The sequence below is a fragment of the Strongylocentrotus purpuratus genome, unplaced genomic scaffold (assembly GCF_000002235.5).
Source record: "Strongylocentrotus purpuratus isolate Spur 01 unplaced genomic scaffold, Spur_5.0 spur5_scaffold_3, whole genome shotgun sequence".
NCBI classification, from domain to species: Eukaryota; Metazoa; Echinodermata; class Echinoidea; order Camarodonta; family Strongylocentrotidae; genus Strongylocentrotus; species Strongylocentrotus purpuratus.
The window spans coordinates 7,912,441-7,936,902 of record NW_022145609.1 but is presented as its reverse complement, the minus strand read 5'-3'; the positions used below and the strand labels follow the sequence as shown (position 1 = coordinate 7,936,902).

Below are 24,462 nucleotides of genomic sequence, written 5' to 3'. Positions count from 1 at the left end.
TTTTCCGCCAACAACGTGTAGATCAGAAGAAGGGGGCGGGGGCGGGGGCGGGGCACTGGCGTACTGATCGGGGAGGGGTTTTATTTCTGATTCCATAACCGTTACGGTGGTTTACACATAATGCTGAAATGACATAATTTTCCGAGATTTCCGAGTTTGTTGTAAAATGACAAAGTCCTAAATTTACAGCCAGGCAAGAAATATGCTTCTTGAGATGCCTACATGTCAGGGCCCTCGGAACGACGGGAACCGGGAGCTTCCAGCCCCCCCCCCCCCCACCCCCAATTTTTTGACAAAGTATATTAAAGAGAAATAGAAAGAAAAAGAGCAAGAAAGAAAGAATAGTAAACTGCCAGTGTCGCAACAAAATAAGGTATCAACAAATGCTCATCTGACCGTAATTGAACGCCTAAAACCCCTGAGCTTCCAGGGGCTCTGCCCCCTGGACCCAACCAAGGGCCCTAAGGCGGCCCCCTTGATACTCATCTGACCGTAATTTAGTGCCTAAAACCCTTGAGCTTTTGGAAGCTCCGCCTGCTGGACCCCAGGCCAATCAGTGTCCTGCCAGTGTCACAAATAAGATATGAAAATATGTTCATCTGACCGTAATCAAATGCCTAAAACCACTGAGCTTCCGCTCAGAAAAGAATTAAGAGTCGAAAACGGTGCAACGAATCGTTTTCTTTCTTTAATGATTTTAATAAAACGTCAAAGCTTCCGCGCTTCGCGCAGGAGGGAGGGGGCTGAATTCAGACAAGGATTAAGAGTCGAGAATGGTAATACGAATCGTCTTCTTTCTCTAATAATTTAATAAAACGTCAACGCTTCTGCGCTTCGCGCAGGGGGGGGGGGGGGGATGGTGGGACTGAATTCATACAAGAATTAAGAGTCGAGAATGGTTATACGAATCGTCTTCTTTTTCTAATGATTTAATGAAACGTAAAAGCTTCGGCGCTTCTCGCGGGAGGGGGGGGGGGGTAACTGAATTCAGACCAGGATTATTTTCTAGAACAGTACAACGAATCTTCTTGTTTCTCTAATAAGTAAATGAAAGGTCAAAGCTTCCGCGCTTCGCGCTGGAGGTGGTGGAACTGAAGTCAGACGAGGATTATTTTCGAGAACGGTACAACAAATCGTCTTCTTTCTCTGATAATTTAATGAAACGTCAAATCTTCGGCGCTTTGTGGAGTAGGGAGGGGGAATCGCCCCTCCCTGTACTCCCACTACGTCAATGCTGGTCACCATTACGTACCGATATTTGGCTAGCATAATTTCAAATATGGCCCCCCCCCCTAAGAAATCCTGGATCCGCGCCTGGTGTTGAGCCTCTTAAACGTTAGGAGCCCCAACAGTTTGATGGAAGAGGATCTAATTTAAGACATGTTTCTGCAAGGGTTTTCAAAACAAATGCGTTTAAAGTCGAATATTGATGAAAGAATACAACATTTAGATTTTCTGCGTACAGCAAAAAACCCAAATTGTTGTTCTGCTTCTAATGAAGCTAACTTAATATCAGGGTGGACTTCCCCTCTCTGTATTCAATAATGAGTAGAAAAGTGTAATCTATTCTTTTATCCATTAGACCACTTTTCTTCAACATGTCTCAGCAACAATTTGTTTATATTCTCTCAGCAAAATAAATCTACATTTCAAATATATACAGGGCGTCTATAGGTTTTTTTTGTTGACAAAACTTTAAAAAGGTACGCAAAATGTTGTTTGAATATAAAGCTAAAATCTGGCAGAACGTTGCCTGCCCCAGATGTCGATTTGCACAATCATGGATTGTATGTACTTATTCCAATCATGTTTTCACTCCGATGGATTGATTATACTCCTTAGCAAATAAGCTACAATAAAAGCACCGTTTGTAAAAGTAGAATTGTAAACAGGTTACGTTTGGTTCGTGATTATGTGCATGACAATCAAACCTTTCTGATTATCATAATAATTAAAACACCATATGTAATAGAGTTGTAAGCAGGTAACCTTAGGTTCTTGATCAGTGCACGACAATCAAACCTTTCTGATTATCATAATAATTAAAACACCATATGGAATTGAATCGTAAACAGGTTGCCTTAGGTATTATGGAAAGCATATTATCTAGGTACTCTAAAATGCAAAGACTCTCCGGAGTCGTACATTTTGCACAATAGAAATTTTAGCTATTTGTGAAAAATTGTTGGACACCAGTGGTGGATCCAGGGGGGGGGGGGGGGCTTGAGCGAATTATCGGCCGGCACGATTCTCAAATTTTCGGGAGCAAAAAACGAATAAATTGAACAGGTTACGTAGGGTTCTTTATTATGAGCATGACAATCAAACCTTTCTGATTATCATAATAATTAAAACACCATATGGAATAATAGTTGTAAGCAGGTAACCTTAGGTTCTTGATTAGTGCACGACAATCAAACCTTTCTGATTATCATAATAATTAAAACACCATATGGAATAAGAGTTGTAAGCAGGTAACCTTAGGTTCTTGATTAGTGCACGACAATCAAACCTTTCTGATTATCATAATAATTAAAACACCATATGGAATAAGAGTTGTAAGCAGGTAACCTTAGGTTCTTGATTAGTGCACGACAATCAAACCTTTCTGATTATCATAATAATTAAAACACCATATGGAATAATAGTTGTAAGCAGGTAACCTTAGGTTCTTGATTAGTGCACGACAATCAAACCTTTCTGATTATCATAATAATTAAAACACCATATGGAATAAGAGTTGTAAGCAGGTAACCTTAGGTTCTTGATTAGTGCACGACAATCAAACCTTTCTGATTATCATAATAATTAAAACACCATATGGAATAGAGTTGCAAGCAGGTAACCTTAGGTTCTTGATCAGTGCACGACAATCAAACCTTTCTAAGTATCATAATAATTAAAACACCATATGGAACTAGATTTGTAATACTTGTTTGGAACAAGTATAGGTGGGCTGGTCCAACTAAAATTTGAGACAAAATGAAGGGCACATTTGAGATATCTTATCGTCTCAGCTACAACAAACTCGAAGTACAGCGTAAACGAAGCTAAAACGACGTAGATATTGCTCGCGAAAGACGGGAATGTAGAATCGAGTTTTGAAAAAAAGTCATGTCCCATAGAGAATACACGCTAAATGTGAAAAATTGACATGCCTCCTTTAATCGCAAAAATACGCCATGATGCCTTTGTCAAAATAAAGAATAATTAGAACTGCATCTGTAGAAAATTGTCTCAGCTAGAACGTATCAAAATTTGGAAGAAAATCGATCAATATTTACAGAGATACAATCAATTTTCTATAAATATGCTGACGTCATAATATGCAAATTGGAATTTTGAGTTCGGAGGCCATTATGATGACGTCATGAGTTAATTGAGGATCAAATGAGACATGAACAAATATCTCCGAATCATACTCTATTAAAATATGAAAAAAATTGGCGTCACCTTGCATTCTAAAGAGCTACAATGTATTTTGTATAGGCATGTTTTTGCCCATATATGCTATGTATTACAAGAGCTCGCGCGCACGGAAATTTTGTTTAACGGTCGATCATTCCGTTTTTAATAGTCATAAAGAAACAACCATGGCATCTATTTGTTTGTAAAAATATGTAGAATATTATGAAGAAAAAAAAATGGCGATTCTATGTTGTGTAATAGTTTTACGCGCGAAAACGCGCGCGCATGTGCGTGTGCGCGATTTTTTATAAAATGCTTAAAATGGCCTCAAACGTATGCAAAATGATTTTAAGACGATTTTGAGCATTTTAAAATTTTGCGCGCGCATTGACGCGCGGACGTACGCGCACGCGCGCGTTCTTTGACCTGAAATTGACCGGACGGATATTGACCTTGATCATGATAAATATGAATGAGAAATAACTTTTGGTTATGAAGATATGATCATAAGTTCATTTTCGTAAAATTTTACAAAATGGCGCCTAGATGACGTCATCAGTAATGTTTAATGTTGAAAACGTTATTGTGCTTTGTACATATGCCTATACATATGTGTGCTAAATTTAAAGGCTTTTGATTGAGCCATTTTCAAGTTATCCTGCCAACAAAAAAGTGGTTAGAAATAAGAAAAATAAATAATAAATAAATAAATAAATAAAGGCAATTCTAACGAAATTATAAGGTGGTCTGTACGTTATACAGCCCACCTGACTAGACATATAATACTTGTTTGGAACAAGTATAGGTGGGCTGGTCAACTAAAATTTGAGACAAAATAGAGGAAAATAAGCGACATACTGCTTACAAATTCTTAAAAAACAATATCATGTAGATTCATAACGTGAACTAAATTCACCTTCTATAGGCATAACACGCAAATTATGAAGTTTTTGACATGAGGCCTTTAATCAAAATTTTCACTATGATGACGTCATCAAAATGAAAAATAATTATTACTGCGCTTGTAGAGAATTGTCTCAGCTACAACATATCGAAATTTTGAAGAAAATTGATCAATATTTACAGAGATACAATCAATTTTACATAAATATGCTGACGTCATAATATGCAAATTCGTATTTTGAGTTCCAAGGCCATTGTAATGATGTCACGATACACTTAATGGCCAAATGAGACATGGAATCATATTTCCGACTCATACTCTATCTAAATATGAAAAAAAATTGAGGATCCCGGTGCATTCCAAAGAGCTATAACGGATTTTGTATAGGCATGTTTTTGCCCATATATGCTATGTATTAAAAGAGCTCGCGCGCACTGACATTTATCTTGAATTTACGCTCATCTTGTTAATAATGGTCATAAAGAGATAAACATGGTATCAAATTCCTTGAAAAAATATGAGAAATATCATGAAAGAAAAAAAAATGGCGATTCTATGTTTTGTAATGGTGTTACGCGCGAAAACGCGCGCGCATGCTCGTACGCGCGATTTTTTATAAAATGCTTAAAATGGCCTTAAACGTATGCAAAATAAATTTGAAACGATTCTCAGCATTATAAAATTTTGCGCGCGCACTAACGCGCGGACGTACGCGCACGCGCGCGTTTTTTGACATGAAATTGACCGGACTGATATTGACCTTGATCATGATAAATATGAATGAGAAATGATTTACCGTTATGAAAATATGATCATGAGTAAATTTTCAGAAAATTTCACAAAATGGCGCCTAGATGACGTCATCAGTCAAGGTCAAGGTTTTAAACCTTACCGTGTTTTCTCCATATGCCTATACATATGTGTGCCAAATTTCAAGTTATTTGATTTAGCCATTTTCAAGTTATCTTGTTAACAAAAAAGTGGTTAGAAATAAAATAAATAAATAATAATAAAGGCAATTTTAACAAAATTATAAGGTGGTCTGTATAGATACAGCCCACCTGATAAGAGTTGTAAGCAGGTAACCTTAGGTTCTTGATTAGTGCACGACAATCAAACCTTTCTTAGTATCATAATAATTAAAACACCATATGTAATGGACAGGGGCGTAAATCCGTACCGAGGAGTGGGGGATGATCGGCGATAGCCATCACATACTAGCGGGAGCACACGCCCACACTAATTTACGCAAGCGCGCGCGATCGCGCACGCACAAACACACAACACACACACACACACGTTCACACCACCACACCCACACACACACACACACACGCACGCAAACACACACACACACATACAAGATCATAACCTGCACGAGTCTACAAGGTGTGAGAAAACTCTGATTCAGGAAAGAATGCAAGGGTGAAAGTAAAAGCGAAAAAAGGTGGACACTCTCACATGGCTTCCATGGATGCCGTCTTTGTTCTCTTTTTGGGGTGGGTGGGTGCAGGGAGGGGCGAGTTTCCCCCTCCCTCCTCCGCGAAACGCGGAAGCTTCGACATTTCAATAAATTATTAAAGAAAGAAGACGATTCGTTGTACCGCTCTCATAAAAAATCCTCGTCTGAATTTAGTTTCTCCCCTCCCGCGCGAAGCACGAAAGATTAGCGAAAGAAGACGATTCGTTGTACCGTTCTCGACTCTTTATCCTTGTCTAAATTCAGTTTCCACCCCCCCCCCCCTCCCGCGCAAAGCGCGGAAGCTTCGATGTTTCATTAAATTATTATAGAAAGAAGACGATTCGTTGTACCGTTCTCGAAAATTAACCCCGTCTGAATTCAGTTTCCCCTCCCCTTTCCTCGCGCGAAGCGCGGAAGCATTGACGTTTCATTAATTTATTAGAGAAAAAAGACGATTCGTTGTGTTGTAATCGACTCTTAATCCTCGTCTGAATTTAGTGTCCCCTCCCCTTTCCCCGCGAGAAGCGCGGAAGCATTGACGTTTCACTAATTCATAAGAGAAAGAAGACGTTTCGTTCTACCGTTCTCGACTCTTAATCCTTGTCTGAATTTCAAAAATGTTCTTTGTCTACTCCCTTTTTGTTTTCTACGTTCTCTTCCTTTTCACCCCCTCTCTTTTTTTGGTTGGCCGTTTTTTGGGGGACCACACCACCGCCCCCCCCCCCCTGGCTACGCACCTGCGGTCAGATGAACATAATGTTGATACCTTGTCCGCCCCCGAAAGCTCAGGGGTTTAAGGCAATAATGTACGGTCAGATTAGCATTCAGGGGTCCGCCTTAGGGCCCTAGGCGGGGTCCAGGGGGCAGAGCACCGGAAGTTCAGGGGTTTTAGGCATTTAATTACGGTCAGATGAGAATTATTTTGATACCTAATTGAGGCACTGGCAGGTCACTAATTGGCGTGGGGTTCAGGGGGAGGAGCCCCGGAAGCCCAAGTGCTTTAGGCACTCAATTACGGTCAGATGAGTATCAAGGGGCCCGCCTTAGGGCTCTTGATTGGGTCCAGGGGGGAGAGCCCCCGGAAGCTTAGGGGTTGTAGGCGTTTAATTACGGTCAGATGAGCATTTTTTTATACCTTATTTTTTGTGACACTGGCAGGACACTATTTGGCGTGGGGTCCAATGGGCAGAGCCCCCAGAAATTAGGGGTTTTAGGCATTAAAATACCGTCAGATGAGCATCTAAGGGCCCGCCTTACGGCCCTAGGTGGAATCCAGGGGGTAGAGCCCTCGTGGTTTTAAGCATTTAATCATGGTCAGATGAGCATATTTTGATACCTCATTATAATGTGACACTGGCAGTTAACTATTTTTTCTTTCTTGCTCTCTTTCTTTTTATTTCTCTTTATTATACTTTTTCAAAAAATGGGGGGGGGGGGGGGGGGGGGGGGGTTCGAGGATTCCGATCACCGCCGTTCCGCGGGCCATGACATGTAGGCATCTCAAGAAGCATTTTTTTGCCTGGCTGTAAATTTGGGAATTTGTCATTTTCCAACAAACGCATAAAAAAGTTTAATTTACTTAAAAGTGAGGAAAAATGTCGGAAAATTATGTCATTTCAGCATTATTTGTAAACCACCGTTATGGAATTAGAAATAAACCAGGTTTGAATTTTATTTCCCCAAAGCCCCCCCCCCCCTCCTCTATCAGTACACCATTGCCCCCCCCCCCCCCCCATCTACACCTTGTTGGCGGGAAAATTGCAACTGATATATCCCTTACCTTTCTTCATTTTTTTTCTTTCCCTTTCTCTCCTCTTTCCCTTTCTCTCCTCTTTCCCTTTCCCTTCCACTCCTTCTCTCTCTTTTAGGTTTGCTGGGGGGGGGGGGGGAGGCAAGGTCATTTCGGCCTCCACCCTTTCTAACACATTGTTGGCGGGATTAACCGCAATTGATCTCCCCTTCTTTTCTCCTTTTTCTTTTCTTTTCTCCTCCTTTTACTTTTAGCTCTCCTCTTTTCCTTTTCCTTCTCTCTCTTTTTTTTAGGGGGGACAGGGGGAGGCAAGGGCCTTTTGCCCCCCCCCTCCTCCCGATTCACAAGTTGTAGGCGGGACAATTGCAACTGATATCCCCCTTCATTTTTTTTTCTTCCTCTTTTTTCCTTCCCTTTATCTCCTCTTTTCCTTTTTTCTTTCCCTTTCCTTCCTTCTCTTTTATTTTTTGATTGTGGGGGGGGGGGGGGGGAGGTAACAGCCTGGGAGGCAAGTCCTTTTGCCCCCCCCCCCCCGATCTCCTTCTTCCCTCTTTTCTTTTCTTCTTCCTCTTTCCTTCTCTCTCTCTCCTTTTTTAATTTTTTTTTAACGGGGGGGGGGGGGGGAAACCCGATCGGCCCCCTGGATCCGCGTCTGGGGGGGGGGCAAAGGATCCCCAATCAAATGGCTAAAATGCCCAGAAAAAAAAAGATAAAAAGGGAATGAAGACGCTGCCTCCTACACCCTTCCCTAACCAATGCCAATGGCCCTGTTGGTTTTAATTTCATCCATCGAGTAAAGCCTGTTTAGCCGCCCCCCCCCCCCCATTATGCCAATTCCCATGTTACCGTGGAATCATTTATGAACCTGTTGGTCATTAGCTTAAAAGGACACAACTGTGCCCCCCCCCCCTGTTTATAAATGTCTGGATACACCGATGTTTGTTTAATGCTTGTGGCCAACAGTAAGCATTCATTTCATCTGTTTTTGTTTTGTTCTCGTAGATATAGGAGGAAGTGCTCATCTTATTTGTCGGTGTAAGGTTGGATGTGTGGTAGCTTCGGAACACAACCCATCTGATGGACTGAGTAGCAATAGAACGCTGTCAATCCTCGTCACGTACGAGCAGGGAGTCATCAACGTATTCGACGATCACGACCTAACCCCATTCATGACATATACCGATCCTCACCCGCTCACTATTCGTCATGTTGCAATTTGTAAATACACTACAGAGGGAAGATTTGTTATTCACATCTGTGATTCGTATTAAATCGGGACTGCACTACTCGTATCTACTTCCATGCGCCCTCTATTTAGCCAAAAATGCTTAAGCGGTACCCGTTGGTCCCCCATAATCCCCCTTTTTTTAATGTTAATCGAGAGCTGATTTGATGAGATAACCGGTGACCTCGCAAGAAGGTCTAATCACTCCTGGCCAAACAAGTGCAGATAGGCTTAACTCAGATACAGTGAATCCGATCGCAAAGATTTTCGAAGAAAATCAACCTATAAGGCAAATCCAATAGCGTCGTTCATCACATAATGAAATGTGCGAATATTACAAAGATATATTGCCTTATCCAAACATGATTTCTTAAGGCAGTATGATTGCTTAAAAAAAAAAAAAATTAAGGCCCCGAGTTGATTTGGGGGAAAATTCTTTGCGACCTTAGTTCTTTAAGAACGAAACCAAATTTCCTCCAGTTATATTTCTTTAGATACTCACAACTAAATTTGTTTACGTCACTAAAAGAAATACTCTTTTATCTTTTCTTATGATATTCCATTTGATCATCGAAGTCGAATGATAAAACCAGCAATATCAGAATCGATTTGTGCACGAGGATTGGATCTATTGATCAAAACATGAAATTGCCATTCGTTTGAAAATCGAGTTGCCTTCATTCGATTCGTGTTTGTCTTATCATGGACTTTTATATCAACATAAAGTTGAAAGATGAATAAAGAAACATTATGAATATCATTTATCTTCGTTTTGATTTTTTTTACTTTACCTTTATTCATTTAGTACTTTATTTACATAACTATTTATTTGTGAATGTGCTTAACATAATTACATTTGCATAACTTCTGTGCGCTCACTAGGGTTAGGTAATACTCATTTCAAATCCTTTATGATGACTTAAGGGGTGGGTTATAATAATCATATTATATATGTAAGTTGTAACCCTCATGTTCGTAATAATTGTAATTCAGTTTTCCAGACTTCCTTGTAAACTAAATCGGCCCAGCATAGCTGACTGTTTGTCAATATGGATGTTATAATAATTATAACAATACAAATAACAAAAATAATATGAAATGTCGTTATGTCGCATCACTGGCGTTAGGCTCTCGAATATATTAATCGTAGGATGGCAAGTGAGTATGTAAATGCAAGATGAGCGATACATAAGAGCAAAGATCAATGCCGTTGCTCTTCGTATTGAGTCTTAATCCTAATGATAACCTTAGTCCTTAAACGCAACCCAAACCATTTAAAACCTACACACAGAAAAATAAAAGGTGTTCTTGGGGAGTAAAACGAAATTGGAAAAATAGGGCGCCCCCTATTACAACTTTTAGGGAGTAAAACACGGAAATACGCAAGGGCATACAGAATAGTCATTTGAGGGGTGTAATTCTAGTCATACGAGCTCTGATAGGTCAAGGGAGGTAAGCATTTTTCTGTTGTGAGTGCATATGCACATGCGCTACTGCAATGGCGCATCGTGTCGATATAGGTACTGCCAAATGAAGGAAAATTAGCATAATTTAGATATTTTAGTCATGTTCGGGGAATTATCATGTTTCAATTGGGCATATTATTTGTGTGAAAGTTATCTGATCAAGAATAAGGGGTTGTGCCGAAGGCTATATTTGATAATTTAATGAAATTAGCATAACTGTTGTTTTACTAACTAGTACATAATTGCCTTCTTATACGTGTAACTTAAGGGAAGATATTCAGGCAATCATGATTGTGTATTAAAGTACTTCCACAACATTTGATCCGATACGTCCATCCAGGCCAGCCTCACCTAGGCTAACTTTAAGTTGGTTCTTACAGTTTGCACTTGTGTTGAGTTCACACTAACTGTTGTTTAGGTAAGCATTAAAGCTTTTCGACACTTAACTCGAGATTCTGGTCTGATTTCTTTAGAGCAGTGAAACCTAGACAAGAGGGTGAGAATCAGTGATTGTTTGGTGATTACGAAGCATGGATGATTGATTGCTCGAGGGATGATCAATAATTTGGTTGATGCTGTGCATAAGAGGGGTGTGGAATCGATCATAGGGTATAAAAATTCAACCCCACGGGTGTAAATTTGAACCGATTTGTCATGAAAATGGAACCAAAAGGTGTTAATTAAGCACCATTGGGGGCAAACTTCACTCCTTAAAGGGAGTAAAATAATAAGCTCCGTACATTGGGGATTAAATTTACTCCCTGAGACGTGTCACTTATGCGACAAGCATTTATGATGCCTTTACTAGTAAATAAAATAAATGTCAATAAGTGCACATTTATCGGTCTACCATAGAAAAGTAGCCGAAGATAGAAAAGTCTTTAATTGCAAATCAATGAAGATGATGATGATTTTCGTGTAGGTGTTTCTCTAGATATTTTCCATGTATTATATCTGTATGTTTTTATGTTTGGCGTTGCTTGTTTACAAGTTTTTAACTTATTTTGGCAGTCCCGTTATTTGTAATGATTTCATTTAGATTTTTTTCTTTTGCCGAATAAATGTGAATTGAATTGAATTAAATTGATAGTATCGAAATCATGAATTTGTGGCTAATCATGGGTTTGTAAAACGATTTATCGGCTTCCTGACATGGTTGTCGACGATTCGTTGCATATGCCTACCTAATCCATGACCTTTACTTGCCATCCTACGATTAAAAAAATTACAAGAAAATTACACAGGCTTTTGAAGTTGAGAACAATTCAGCAATAGTTTTACGATATATGTATTTTTTGAAATTTTACTGAATATAATAAAAGAATCCTTTATTCAGCTGTTGGCTGTGATCAATTTAAATATATAATTATAATGTTTATTTGTTTCCATATACATCGTCAGATTTTGTATGATTTTAAAAAGTAAGCTTGTTAAAAAGTATACATAGAAAAGGGGGTCGTGATAAGCACAGCTTAAATTGTTGTCCTGTCATATTGGATAAAATTAGATAAAAACGGAAGAGAGTATTAAGGTATCCAATAGATGAAATAAACAGCACAAATATAATCATTATGATATTCTTCTTCTTCTTTGTTTGGTGCTATAATGACAATTAGTCAATATCTTAGTAAACTACTTTTTTCCAAACTTATTTTAATATAATATACAGTCATTTCTACCTATTTTTATGTAATGAAATAGAATGATAATACGATCATAATACTATAGGCTAAATGATGACACGGAGAAATAGGCATTCATATTTTTTTCATTCTTTTAATGATTTTCTCATAGTAAAAATCCAATGACAAAGAAGACTGTATACATTTCAATTGCACTTCATGATAAAGAGTATCCTTTGTACTCCATTCCGCTGTTATACATTCAAACATTCAAACAGGTACGCATGCGCACCCAAGCCCAATCGAGGCACTTAAAATTTGATGTTCATTGTAAGGCACATACTATTTGCTGTCCTTTTCGAAACATAACACAGATTGGGCCTAAGAGGAATCGACCTTATAGCACCAAGTTAATTGTTTGAAAAATATTAATCATAAATACCACGTGATTTGTAAAATGCTTGTCTATATTTATGTTATCTTGGTTAAGCGCAGTTGTGATTTGTAAGTTCATTAAAAGCTGCTCTCTACATGTATACCATGATGAAATATTATATCTTCTCGAAACGAGCGGGCCATCTCTAATTCGAATTCCTTTATTTACATTTCTTAAACTCATCAACAATAAAGAAATAAGATTCTGTTTTAATGGTTATTCTACAAAACTAGACAGACTTCTAATAAAATACATATAACACTTTCTGTTCATAGTAAGGATCCATTGCACATCATAATAAAATATTTACATTTCTTTATTGCATATCTAAATATTTGGTCGATATTGTACATCAAAAATAATAATAACCATATTCATCAATTGCATCATGATTACTCAATTAATGATATTTAATAATAACAATTTACAAATTATTATTCTCATACCAGGAGAATCTGAGTAAAAAAACATTTGTACACATTCTTTCAAAAATGATCATCAAAATTGTGCGAAGGATTATAGTTATATTCAGATGATATATATATTATTTCTTCGTGATATCCCTCTCTTTTAACCTTTACTCTCATAGAAAAATAAAAAATGAATTGAAAACCTCAAATATTGCCAGTTTTATCCAATTATTTGATACGAAGTAATTTTGTTGGTTCATCAGCATTTTGCAGCAATACTTATACCAGAGGACAAATATTTCAATGTGCTTGAATTTTTAATACAGTAATCATAACAGTTTTATATTGATCTAATGATAATTCCGATAAAGAAGATGAGTAGTTTACCAAGTATTTCACTTTTTTTTAACACATCACCGTTATAATATTATTGTCTCAACACATATATTATATATACATATATAAGATAAGGAGACGGTAATGGTAATAAAAAGGATTCCAAATTTGATATCAAATTATAACTTAATAAACTTAATTTAAAAAAAGCAAATGAGAAAGATAGAAGATTTGATGAAATACGTGTATTTGATGTAACAATGACGTCTTTACACAGCACCAGGTGACACACATTTCCTTTAACTTCGTTCATTGGCATTTATTATCCACCGTCGAAGAGTTCATCTCGATTCACTGGTTACCATGGATACCGACAAGTTCAATTCTCAGTGGCGATAAAACAATCAGCCAACTTGTTCAAAATTACTCCTTGGTTTCACTTTCCGCGGACACCTCTAAGCGAGTCTGTAGGAGTTCAACTGCGTAACGTCCAATCAAACTTGAATCAAAGTGCTATGATGATATCTACTTGGCCGTTCGATGTCATCGTTACGTTCACACCCATGCTGCTAAAATCTTCACAAACTTACGAACATAATGCAAGATTCCTGGACATGTACGTTGTTGATATCCTTCGCAAAATTTCAAATAGAGGTAAGCCCATTCTCGAGTTGTGGAAGATGATGTCTTTACTGACACTTTACATTCCACTTGTGAGTCATTAAACATTAGCGCTTCGTTCTGTTGAGTCCTTGGCCAGGACATGAAAGCTCTCTGATTACCTCCTTGGATTAAAAAGTGCGCAGTATCTTTGCTATCTCGTATAATACAGAGTTTATTTGAATTCCGAGATCGATCTACCTGAAGTTTTCGTAGATTTCACACGATGCGAGGTACTCTCGGACAACGTCATGGATGTACAGATATTGCTCCTAGAAAAAGAAGAAAGAAAATTTCATCATTACAGCTTTTCTTCTCCATCTATCTTTCGATTACATTTTATCGTTTGATTTCACCGTTGTAGGAAAGTATTACTGTGAACTTAAACTGGTTGAAATTTAAGAAATGAAGACTATCATCTCCCCCGCTTCTTTTATTTCATCACAGCATAAGTAACTTCAAATAAAACTTTCAAATATATCCATACATTTATTATTATTCGTTTGATCCTTAGATATTTAAGTTATTTGCAGCTGGTATCTGTCCCTCACAAGGAAGCTTTATCTTCATTTATAAGTTATACTCATCTAAAGCACTTATAATGCAGAACAAGGATAGTATCCTAAATAGGTTCCAAATAAAAAAGGCCACAGTCTGGAAGTATGGCTGCCGTCATGAAGAGTCATGAAGAGTTATAACCCCCCCCCCCAAAAAAAAAAAAAAATAAAAATAAAAAATAAAAAATAAATAAATAAATAAATTTAAAAAAAAAAAAAATAAAATAAATAAATAAATAAATAAAAAAAAAAGTAAATAAAATAAATAAATTTAAAAAAAATAAAAAATAAAATAAAATAATAATAATAATAATAATAAAACAAAAAATTGTCAGTTTTATTGGTAAAATGAAACACCAGGGGGGCGTTTCACAAAACTTGTCATCAGTAACAAATGACAGTTTTTTTTTATAAGCTCCTGAAATCTTTGCTTCTGATTGGTTATCAGCAGATTTGTCACGGACCAACAGAAAAACAGCCTTTGGCTGAAGTTGGTGCCGTGCAAAAATAAAAATAAACTGAACTGAACTGATTTTTGTAGTTTGTCATTGAAAAAAGGCTTTGTGAAATGGGGCCAAGGTCTTACCTCGCTGGGGACCATCCTTCCACTGCACTTCCTAAGCTTCTTGACCGCATGGAAGACATCAATGTTTCCTTCTGATTTCAGCTTTCCAATCGTTGACATGATAGCACAGAAGAGGCCGCTCCGCGTTACACCGTCCCTGCAAAAAAATAAAATGAACAATGAATATCAGGATAATTTTTTTCAAGGCAAAACTAAAATACTCGTGAAATGTCTAAACGAATCCTCATAGGAAATAATTATACACGCCTATAGTAATAAATAATTTGTTTATTATTTTAAAACAGACAAACAAACTGATAAGCGAACATCAATTATGACATGGATTCATATCCCACTGGTGCCACCATTAAACAAACGACATCGCAGTAAAAGAGTATAATAAAACATTATGCAATACATATAGTGGTAGGATCCTTGCTTTTATCTATTCGCATTAACAACTATAAAAAAGCAACAACAAAGAACAAACAAACGAACAGGCAAACAACATGATAGCAAGGACTCATATGCCACTGCTGCCACAGTAAACAAACGACATTACAGAAACAAGGTAAACAAAGAGCATTAAATTTGTAATAAAAAGAGTTAAATGCAGTGTTCAGTGATATGACCACCGACAATATCTGTTTGTCCCCAAGCAAAACAACTAATTAAATACACCCTAAAAAATAAAAAATAAATAATAATAATAATAATAATAAACTAATGAGCAAATAAACAACACAAATGGCATGGATTCATATCCCACTGCTGAGTTATTAATGTAAATATGTATTGAAATTGTGGAAATAAAAACCTTGCTTAAGGATAAGAGAAAAAAATAGGCTATTGCTGCCACAACCAACACAACACGAACAATGTATGTTGCATTCATAATGATCGAACCAATGCCTATAATTCCCCCCTGTCCAAAGCTACAAACAAAAGCACTAAAAACATTAACGAATAAACAACACATCGAATTCACACTATGGTGAAGAGGATGAATACTTACATGCAGTGTACAGTGATAGGTCCATTACCCAGATCTCTCTGTCCGGCCTCGACTAGATCCAGGAGACAGAGAAGTGATGCCAGACTCTTGGGGTACTTCTGTCTCTCTTTCCATCCCACGAAGCTGTACTGTCGGATCACTCGTGAACTCTCAGTAGCCTGAAAAAATAATTATTTTTTAATTTTAAGTTTACCTCGCCGAATTTAATAGTACAAACGTGACAAAGGAACTTTTAAAAACCTGTTATTCCTTCATACTATAGGTTATAATTGAACAGGTTCCTGGTTGTTCTGCCAGTACGCTAAATATTTTATCGTATGCATTCAACTGAGAACAACCCCATATATTTGACTCGTATGGAGGGGATAGGATTGGTATAGCATTAAAATAAAATAAAAATCTGGTGATACAATTCTCATCATAATTGTACAGTATCATGTGAATGGTTATAATAGATCTGTACATAGAAACCATTAGTCAATAGCGCCGATGAACCACATCCCTATATCATTTTAATAGATTATAAACTAATATAGTAGGTCCTACTGAATACGATATAGTAGGCCTATACATATAATGAATGCTTATGAGTTCAATAGTGCGAATATTTTCATGAGTTCAAAGATTAACATTCTATTCAACTAATGAAAATGTTGGCACCATTGATCGGATGAAAAAAAATTATGTAACATCCAAAACAAAATTAAAATATATCGGAAAAAATAGTATATCAAAAAATATATAAGCAAATTACGGGTCGTATATAACCGAAATTACGGGTCGCATATAACCAAAAATTAACGCTGAATAGTACAAAAACGCACGGCGAATATAACCAAAAATGCACGCTCGTTCAAAAGATTATTTATTGAATATTATTTGACCAACAATCCTCCAATCAAATGACAAGGATCTACTTAGATGTTATATAAAACTCAAAGATAGTATTGAATAGAATATAACTGAATTTAGTAATGAATAGAATAAAACGAAATTGAATGTAATAGAATGAAACCGAATTGAATGGATTTGAATGAAAATGGTGTAAAACTTACGACCGTGTTGGTATTGGACAGGAGGAATGTCCTTATGATGACGTCACCTTCCCTCTCCTCGGCTGATACGTCAATAACGAATGGACCAATCAGCGCCTCGTCCCCGGCAGGCCAGTACTGAGAACACGTCTAAGACAAAGAGAGTGTTTATGATGAGCAATACTCCTAACTATCAATATCACATCAATGATGTTACAAAACATACAATCTTGATTACACATATAATTGTGAGTTGTATGCAGAATCAACAATCACCGTTCGTGTCAATATTTAGGACACGGGCCAACCCAGCACTAGGAACATCTCAGCTCAGCTAGATCCAACTATTTCTATTTGGATAAAATTAGCTCCCACAGCACTTTAGTCACTGCATTAGTATAATACATGTAGTAATGATAATTGTTAAATTTTTAATGTTCTGGGATTTTGTCAACTGACGCGAACTTGAAACTGATCTTCGTCGCTTCATGGAATAGGTAAATGGATGTACGGTAGAGCTTTTTCTGAACAACGAGAGTTTTCATCTTTCTCAAAGTAAATAGACAAAGTAATAATAATATAAAGGGTTTTGATTAAACAGAGTCCATCAGTCTTCGCTTACCTGATCGTTCCTGTTGATTTCATTTAGCATTACAATGACGTTAGAGTTGTAGTCATAGATCATCCTCCAGAAATCTTCGACCGTGTGCTGGAGGGGCATCTGTGTTGCGATGTACATATCACGCCTATTGAACCCCTGTTAAATGAAAGAAAAGACATAACAAAATGAATTATAATGTGACATTTTATTCAGTGCTTCGAATCTGTTCTGCTATATTCTTATAATGTAATATTGAACTCTTGTTATTAAATCAAAAAGCTTAAAAAATTATATTATAAGTTTACTTTTATTTCGTACAACATACTCATTTCATGAAGAAGACAAAAATGACATGTAAATGATAACTACTGTGGTAGGTATAAATAAGTAATTAATTTCTAAGTTGTTCCCTTTTAAATGTAAAAAAGTTATATGTTTTAGAAAACCAATATAAAATCGAAACTAGTCATTGAAAATAAAACATGGCGATTAAAATGTAATATGTGTTAACTTTTCATCATCTACTCTTTGGTTTCTTTTTCAATAGCCTATTGTTCATTATTTTGCCTTTACGAGAATAAACTGAAGCAAAGGAAAAAAACTCTTACATCTAAAAATGTTGCATTGACGTAGTTTGTTTGTCCTTCACTGCAACCTGTCATCAAGTATGGTCGGTACTTGTCAACTAAAAGAAAGAAAAAATGAAATAAATTGATGCTTATTGATTCATATTGTTTCATATATTATACTAACGAAACAGGTCATCATGCTTATCGTTGATTCATTTATATGGCTGTATGAATTTAGTTGTGATTAGACCTAACTGCCCTTTTTTAAAGACATAGGCCCTACAAGTATATAGTTATGATATTTGTAAAGCAATGATTTTACGTTGTTATCACAATCAAGTGCATGCAAGGTAATACGAAGGCTTGAAAAACTTCCAACAGTCATTTAGGAACATCGGTCGAACCGATTGAAGTGTTGAGAACAATCACTGGCTATTCCGATCATAAAGATGAATGAAAATGCTGTTCTTGAAGCCTCAAAACTCAAATATTAAAGGTAATACAAAGTTTTGGGAAATTTTGAAAAATGGGTGGATAGTGATTCTTTACAATTTTGATACATTTGGATGCCCCTGTGGATGAATTAAAAACACCAGAAATTTTAGCCCCTAAAACACTTCTGCTTTCGAGAAAAATTGAATTTAAAGATTTACCGGTGCTCCCGGTAAATTTTGATAAATTTCAAATAGCTCCTACGGCCGTACGATGGTAGCTGCGACCATGAAAATCTCAGAGTATGTAGTTGTGGTATATCATTTCCGAACGAGAATAGCTAATCGGTCGATTTTAGTCAATAAACATTGTTTTATAGCTTAATTAATATCTTGACCTTGAGAGGGAGCTATTCAACATAAAGTGTTTATTATTTACAATTTCATAACTTTAGAGTCGATTTCGACCACGACAGCGATCACTGAATATTGTAGGATCGTACATGCTTCCAATATGTTCATTTGAACCAAATTCATGACCCATACCAAAACTTTGTATTACCTTTAACTCAAAGGAAATTTGTGAGGATTTCGGCGGATTCGGCATTCTTCGTAATTTATAAGAAAATTGAATAATTTAACTTGGTACTTACGAGGTATATTATCAGGATATCTGTTCTTATGATGATTCTCAGAGCTCTTGCCTGCCTGCATGCTCACATCACTGTAGAAGATTGACATAGCATCTAGTGCCTGTATCATTACCATGGTAACAACAGAGAAAGAGGAAATCAGCAATTTAAGTCACATACTATAGACTATTAGAAAACGTTCTGAAGAGGTTTTTCTCCGACATATTAAAAACACATGTATATTAGCAGACTACAACGATGACAAGATATCTTTCCCACTGCCTCAATAAAACTAAATCCAGATTTAATACGTCTTCTCAAAACTGGGAGGATTGTACGGGACTTAACATGAGTCTGGTTTTCAATGATATGGCTTGTTTCTTGTTAAGAAAACAGGTATATACTTTTAAATACTTATAGAAACCGGGGAACCTGTGCTTTTAAATTTAATATGAGATACGGGTCAATACGGATTCATGCCTCGTGAGAGGACATTAGAACTTCGACTTGGTTTTGAACCTCGAACCCCCATGTTACAGACCACTGCTACATTACCGCGCCATTACACGTCCTCCTGCAGATTTTCTAGTACTGTTGTTGTGAATTGAACCACTAGTCTTCAGATAATATAGTTTGTATACTCACACTGAGATGTTCCTCAAGGAAAGTTCTCTTGGTGTGTAGGTTGGTTTGCTCGAGTCTGGTGAAGTATTGTACAATGGTCTTGGTAGGCACGGAGGTGTAGCCGCAGAGCAGACATTCGAGAAGGGCCTCGTAGATGAACACATATTGCTCCTAAATACAAACAAATAACCCGAAAGAAGGTGTGAAAAAATTAGCCAGACGATAAAAGTAGCATACAATATTGGAGTTAATAAGAGGTAACCAATATTAACCCGTTGTATTCAATGCGTCCATGACCCGCATGCTATAAATAGGTGTATGTGAACATGGACCTAGTAGGTCCATGGTGAGAATGACACGTTACTTGCAATAGCTTGTGATTTAGAAAGAGCTTGAAGGTAGGACTTACCGGTGTCTGGACCATCTTGACTCGCTTCGTTCTCATCCTATAGATGAAATCGAGTACATTGATCTGCTGCTCCCTGGCCGACATGTCCATCATGGAATCTATGGTGATGTAGGTACCTGTACGGCCAACACCAGCACTGCGAACAAAACAAGAAATGTGAAGTCTTTTAGTTGATGATCTCACAATAAGAGTCTTGACAAGGGAAGACGATGAATATATACTTATATTTACTGTAGTTTAATATTGAGGTCATCTGTTTGAAAATAATAATAGTTACGTCTACTGTGAAGATTTTTTTTTTGCAGTAACGGCTAGAGATGACCAATAACCTTATTCGAAAATGAAATGATAATAATGTATGTCTAAACTCTATTCTAAATGCCTTCGCACATAACAGCCACTGACAAGTGACAACTGTAATTGTTGGTACTAGTGCTACTCTTTGCACAAAACACCAAACCACTATTTATTCTAATGAAAACACTGTCAATGAACAGCTTGCACCAAATATTAATACCACTTTTTAATACTGGTCACAATAGTTTCGAAACGTTTTGAGAATGACCGTGATAATCATGATGAACAGTGATTATAAATGTGATTCTTACCTGCAATGGACGATGGTGGGTCCACTGGGCCGGGCTTCAAACTCTTTGACCTTGGTGATGAACTCCAGAAGGGGTGTGGCGCTGAGGGGTAGACCCATGTCAGGCCAGGACGTGTAGTGGAAGTGTTGTACCCGCCTCTCTTCTGGGTCCCATGCCTGCCATACAAGAGAACAGATTTATTCTTTAGGCCTCAACTGGTCTCGTTGAAGTGTTTAAAGATTGGTTACATTTTGAGTTAATTATGAAGCGATATGTAGCTGCAAGGAAATCTGCTATACGAAAACTCTGTGGAATATGTCCACATCGGGGGGGGGGGGGGGGGGAGATAAGCATCCAAACTGGTCGAACCGGGCTCAACTATGGGTTTTATTCTAACATATTGATCATCGCATTTATTCTTAAATGCTAATTCATAAAGCACTATTCGACTCCGAAGTTATCATATTCGTTAACAAGCAGCTATTCTGATATTTTCAATTTTTTTAATTTTATTTCCGTCCTCTGCCAAATATATTGCATTTACTAACCACAGGTATGCTTGATGTTTAATATGTATAAACGTATTCATTTTCTCTTTATTAATTTATTAATTTAATACAGAAAATATTCGGACATTTCTTGCAAGGTTTGCCAAAGGTCAAAGACACATAGCATGCATTTGCAGTGAAAGTTGTAATTAGGGGCATCGCAGGAGTTTTAGGATCCATTATTAAAGTCTCTACCTTTCTGATTGTCAGGGTACGTTCAGTGTAGTTGAGGTAATTCCTTTCAGCTACTACAGTCAATGTGAAATCACCATACGTCTCGATGTCTTCAGGCCAATACGGATCGCACTTCCTCTGCCATAACAAATAAGGGGGAAACGTTGCAAAATAAATTAATCTCAATCAAGTGCCATGCAATCTTTATAGAATAGTGACATTATCACAGGTACAGATGCTTAGGAAAAATTGACTCTATAACAAATGGAAACATTACCAATGATGTAAAAATGTTCATTTTTCTCATCAAATGCAATGTTATACAATCATGCTTCCTTTAAGTATTCTAAAAGTAATATATAAATATAAACATCGTTTATCTTACCTTCTTATTTTCGACTAGTTTTGTAAGCATGACGATGACTGGTACTCTCTCTTGCCAAACCATTCTCCAGAAATCAAATACAGTTGTTGACAGAGGACCTAGGGATAAATTAGAAACAGTTTTATGTTAGCCATGATGCACATGTTCGAACGCGGCGGTAGCAGTTGGGTGAACAATGTGACTTAGGCTTGGCAAACATGGAAAAGCACCAGGTGCAGCCGATTTTTTTTTTCTTTAAGCCATTCCAAAGTTACCGAATCACAGAGTTTGCGAAGTCATGTTATTCGTTTTTTTTGTTTGTTATATACATACATAAGCATGTTTGTTTTATAGACATAGCCCTATCGATATTCAATAAGTACTGAGTGATCTAAAGTCCAACATGTAGGATACAATCCAATACACGCATGGTACAATTAGAAATGTTCTCACCTTGCGTCGCGATATATGCCTTCGGTTTGAGATAACCCTGAAAATCAAAAGAAAAATCGAATGTTTATCTTTCAGTTAGTCAATGTCTTATTATAATTACTCTGCAGTTTTACACAGATCGATGAAAGTCTCAATCGTTCAATGGAGCTGTGACTTATAAAGATATCTATATGTCCACTTATTATGGTAAAATGAAATCAATTATTTATTCTTACAGCTTAACGGATCTGTCTGGCCGAGATGTTTGACCCAGTAATAAGGGTGACTCAAACATTCTGGCTCAAACCACACCCATTATCACAATAATCCGCGTCTGTGCATTTAAGTTAAATCAATAAAAGCTTTTGTATGTCAGACAAAATATGAATAGCTCGAGAGCTTAGCCCTTTAAAAAATAAGAATAAATGATAATAACAGTTTTGAATACACGTCTGCGCCAACCTTTTTCATTGTGTTTAAAAGGTAAAAAAAGATATTGGTAACTGAATTATTACTCCCTCGAATAATTAATAATGTACCCATACTACGGCGCACTGTTCGGTTTGATCTTGATATGGGGCCGCACTTAGTCAGCTAATAAAAGTGGAAGTAGTTAAATCGTGCATAGGTCTTTCAATTTTTTTTTTACTAAAGATAGTAAAGAGTCAAGCAGAATTATTAAATTATTATCGTCTCCTATTAAAAAAAAAGACGATAAAATGCATTTTCGTTACTAAAGCATAACAACCGCACGATGACCTCTTCTTTGGTTAAAACATTGCGCTGGTTATGCCTGCGGTGGGTAATGGGGGTATTACATTGGTTTTATGATACAGCAGTAAATTTTTTTTTTTTAAAGCAGTAAACACAGCCTTTTATAAAGGTTGATAAACTCTTGTGATGTCAAAGATGACGTGCAAATGTGAAAACTCACGCTGACAAATGAAGCATTGATGTAATCTTCGTGCGGTGCATCTGGATCTGTATCTAAAATAACTCGGGAATGATCATCTGCAGGAAAAAAAAAGAATAAGATTTATTATTAACCACGTTAGATTAATAACCTGCTTGCATTAAACGGTTAAAACCACTTTAGCAACACAAAGGACGACAAAACTGCAACTTTTTTTTGGCATAATACTGTTCTTTATTTTAGTTTAAATTTTATAGTTTTTAGAGTTTTATAGATTTGAAATGTAATAAAGTTTGGCATACGTCTCTATTACAATATGATGGCATATCTTAACTGCTTGGGAAGTCTACAAAGTGACCAAAATATAGTTTACATTTATTTTCGTATTCATTTGTTAACTTGTTGAAGTTGAAGTGATCCCATATATGTTTTGCTGCATTTTCTGCCGATTATTCGAGGAGTCAAATTAATCTAAAAACACATCAGGTAAAGTTGGAACTACAAATTTAAAAAGATACATTATAAGTGACAAGATGGTCATGGTAACTGTAAGCTCCGCTCTCTTTATACGCCTGAACATGTTGTGACTTTTCAAACTATACTGGCATGACTCCAAACGAATGGCTATTCGTGAATCATCTCTGAACTATACAGGATCATTAGTCACGAATTAAATGGACAGTGCTAAACACGAGCTAAATCTCCCTGAGCAGACATAGAGGGTTCAATTTTTTCCAGGCAAATCAGTATAATCACCAACATTGGCAGCGATTTCACCCAAACATAAATTTGGTCACGAAATGAAGCCGTTCCAAACACTTTGTGGTTCAACACGTCAATTTCAATTAGTGGGGCTGCACATTCAACATATGAAGTTGATAGATATTGAGCGGGGCATTTCTTACACATATGTTTGTTGTTTTTAAGCAGGTGTTTTGAAAATAATTTAAGCGGATATTGTATCATCGTTCAATCAAGTGACTTCACAGATTGTTTCGTATCCTAATTTAGTTTGTCAAACGTGTTTCTGTTCCATGCTCATGGATTAAAGTCTATACTTACCATTTACTCTTCTATCTATTATTTAAAATTTAGGCATTTAGGCATAAAGGTTGACATTGTCCAAATAGCTGTCAATTATTGATGAAATTAGAAATGATGAAAATGGCACCAGTCAAACGAGGAGCGAATTTGTTAGCACGATAAGTTCATCCTACTTTTGAGCGGGACAACCATTCATTCAATTTAAACATTTTGAACGCATCGTAACAGATATGAGTAATTTTAGTAGGATGGACATGTTACATAGTTCTGTTTTGCCTCTTCAG

At 36.7% G+C, this 24,462-nt stretch overlaps 1 protein-coding gene across 1 annotated transcript in view; it reads right to left on the bottom strand.

Annotated features, from left to right (window-relative positions):
* Positions 1–11,971: 11,971 nt before the first annotated feature.
* Positions 11,972–24,462, bottom strand: part of LOC578045 (receptor-type tyrosine-protein phosphatase delta) — a 101,733-nt gene continuing 89,242 nt past the window's right edge. Inside the window, exons 33-46 of the mRNA XM_778234.4 lie at positions 23,156–23,232; positions 22,243–22,279; positions 21,811–21,908; positions 21,447–21,563; positions 20,725–20,879; positions 20,117–20,252; positions 19,729–19,878; positions 19,105–19,204; positions 18,060–18,136; positions 17,473–17,607; positions 16,872–17,000; positions 15,817–15,974; positions 14,823–14,958; positions 11,972–13,951 (exon numbers count right to left, since the gene is read on the bottom strand). Coding sequence (XP_783327.3) covers positions 13,877–13,951; positions 14,823–14,958; positions 15,817–15,974; positions 16,872–17,000; positions 17,473–17,607; positions 18,060–18,136; positions 19,105–19,204; positions 19,729–19,878; positions 20,117–20,252; positions 20,725–20,879; positions 21,447–21,563; positions 21,811–21,908; positions 22,243–22,279; positions 23,156–23,232 — 1,580 coding nt within the window. The 3' untranslated portion in view covers positions 11,972–13,876. The remainder of the gene's footprint in view (positions 13,952–14,822; positions 14,959–15,816; positions 15,975–16,871; positions 17,001–17,472; positions 17,608–18,059; positions 18,137–19,104; positions 19,205–19,728; positions 19,879–20,116; positions 20,253–20,724; positions 20,880–21,446; positions 21,564–21,810; positions 21,909–22,242; positions 22,280–23,155; positions 23,233–24,462) is intronic.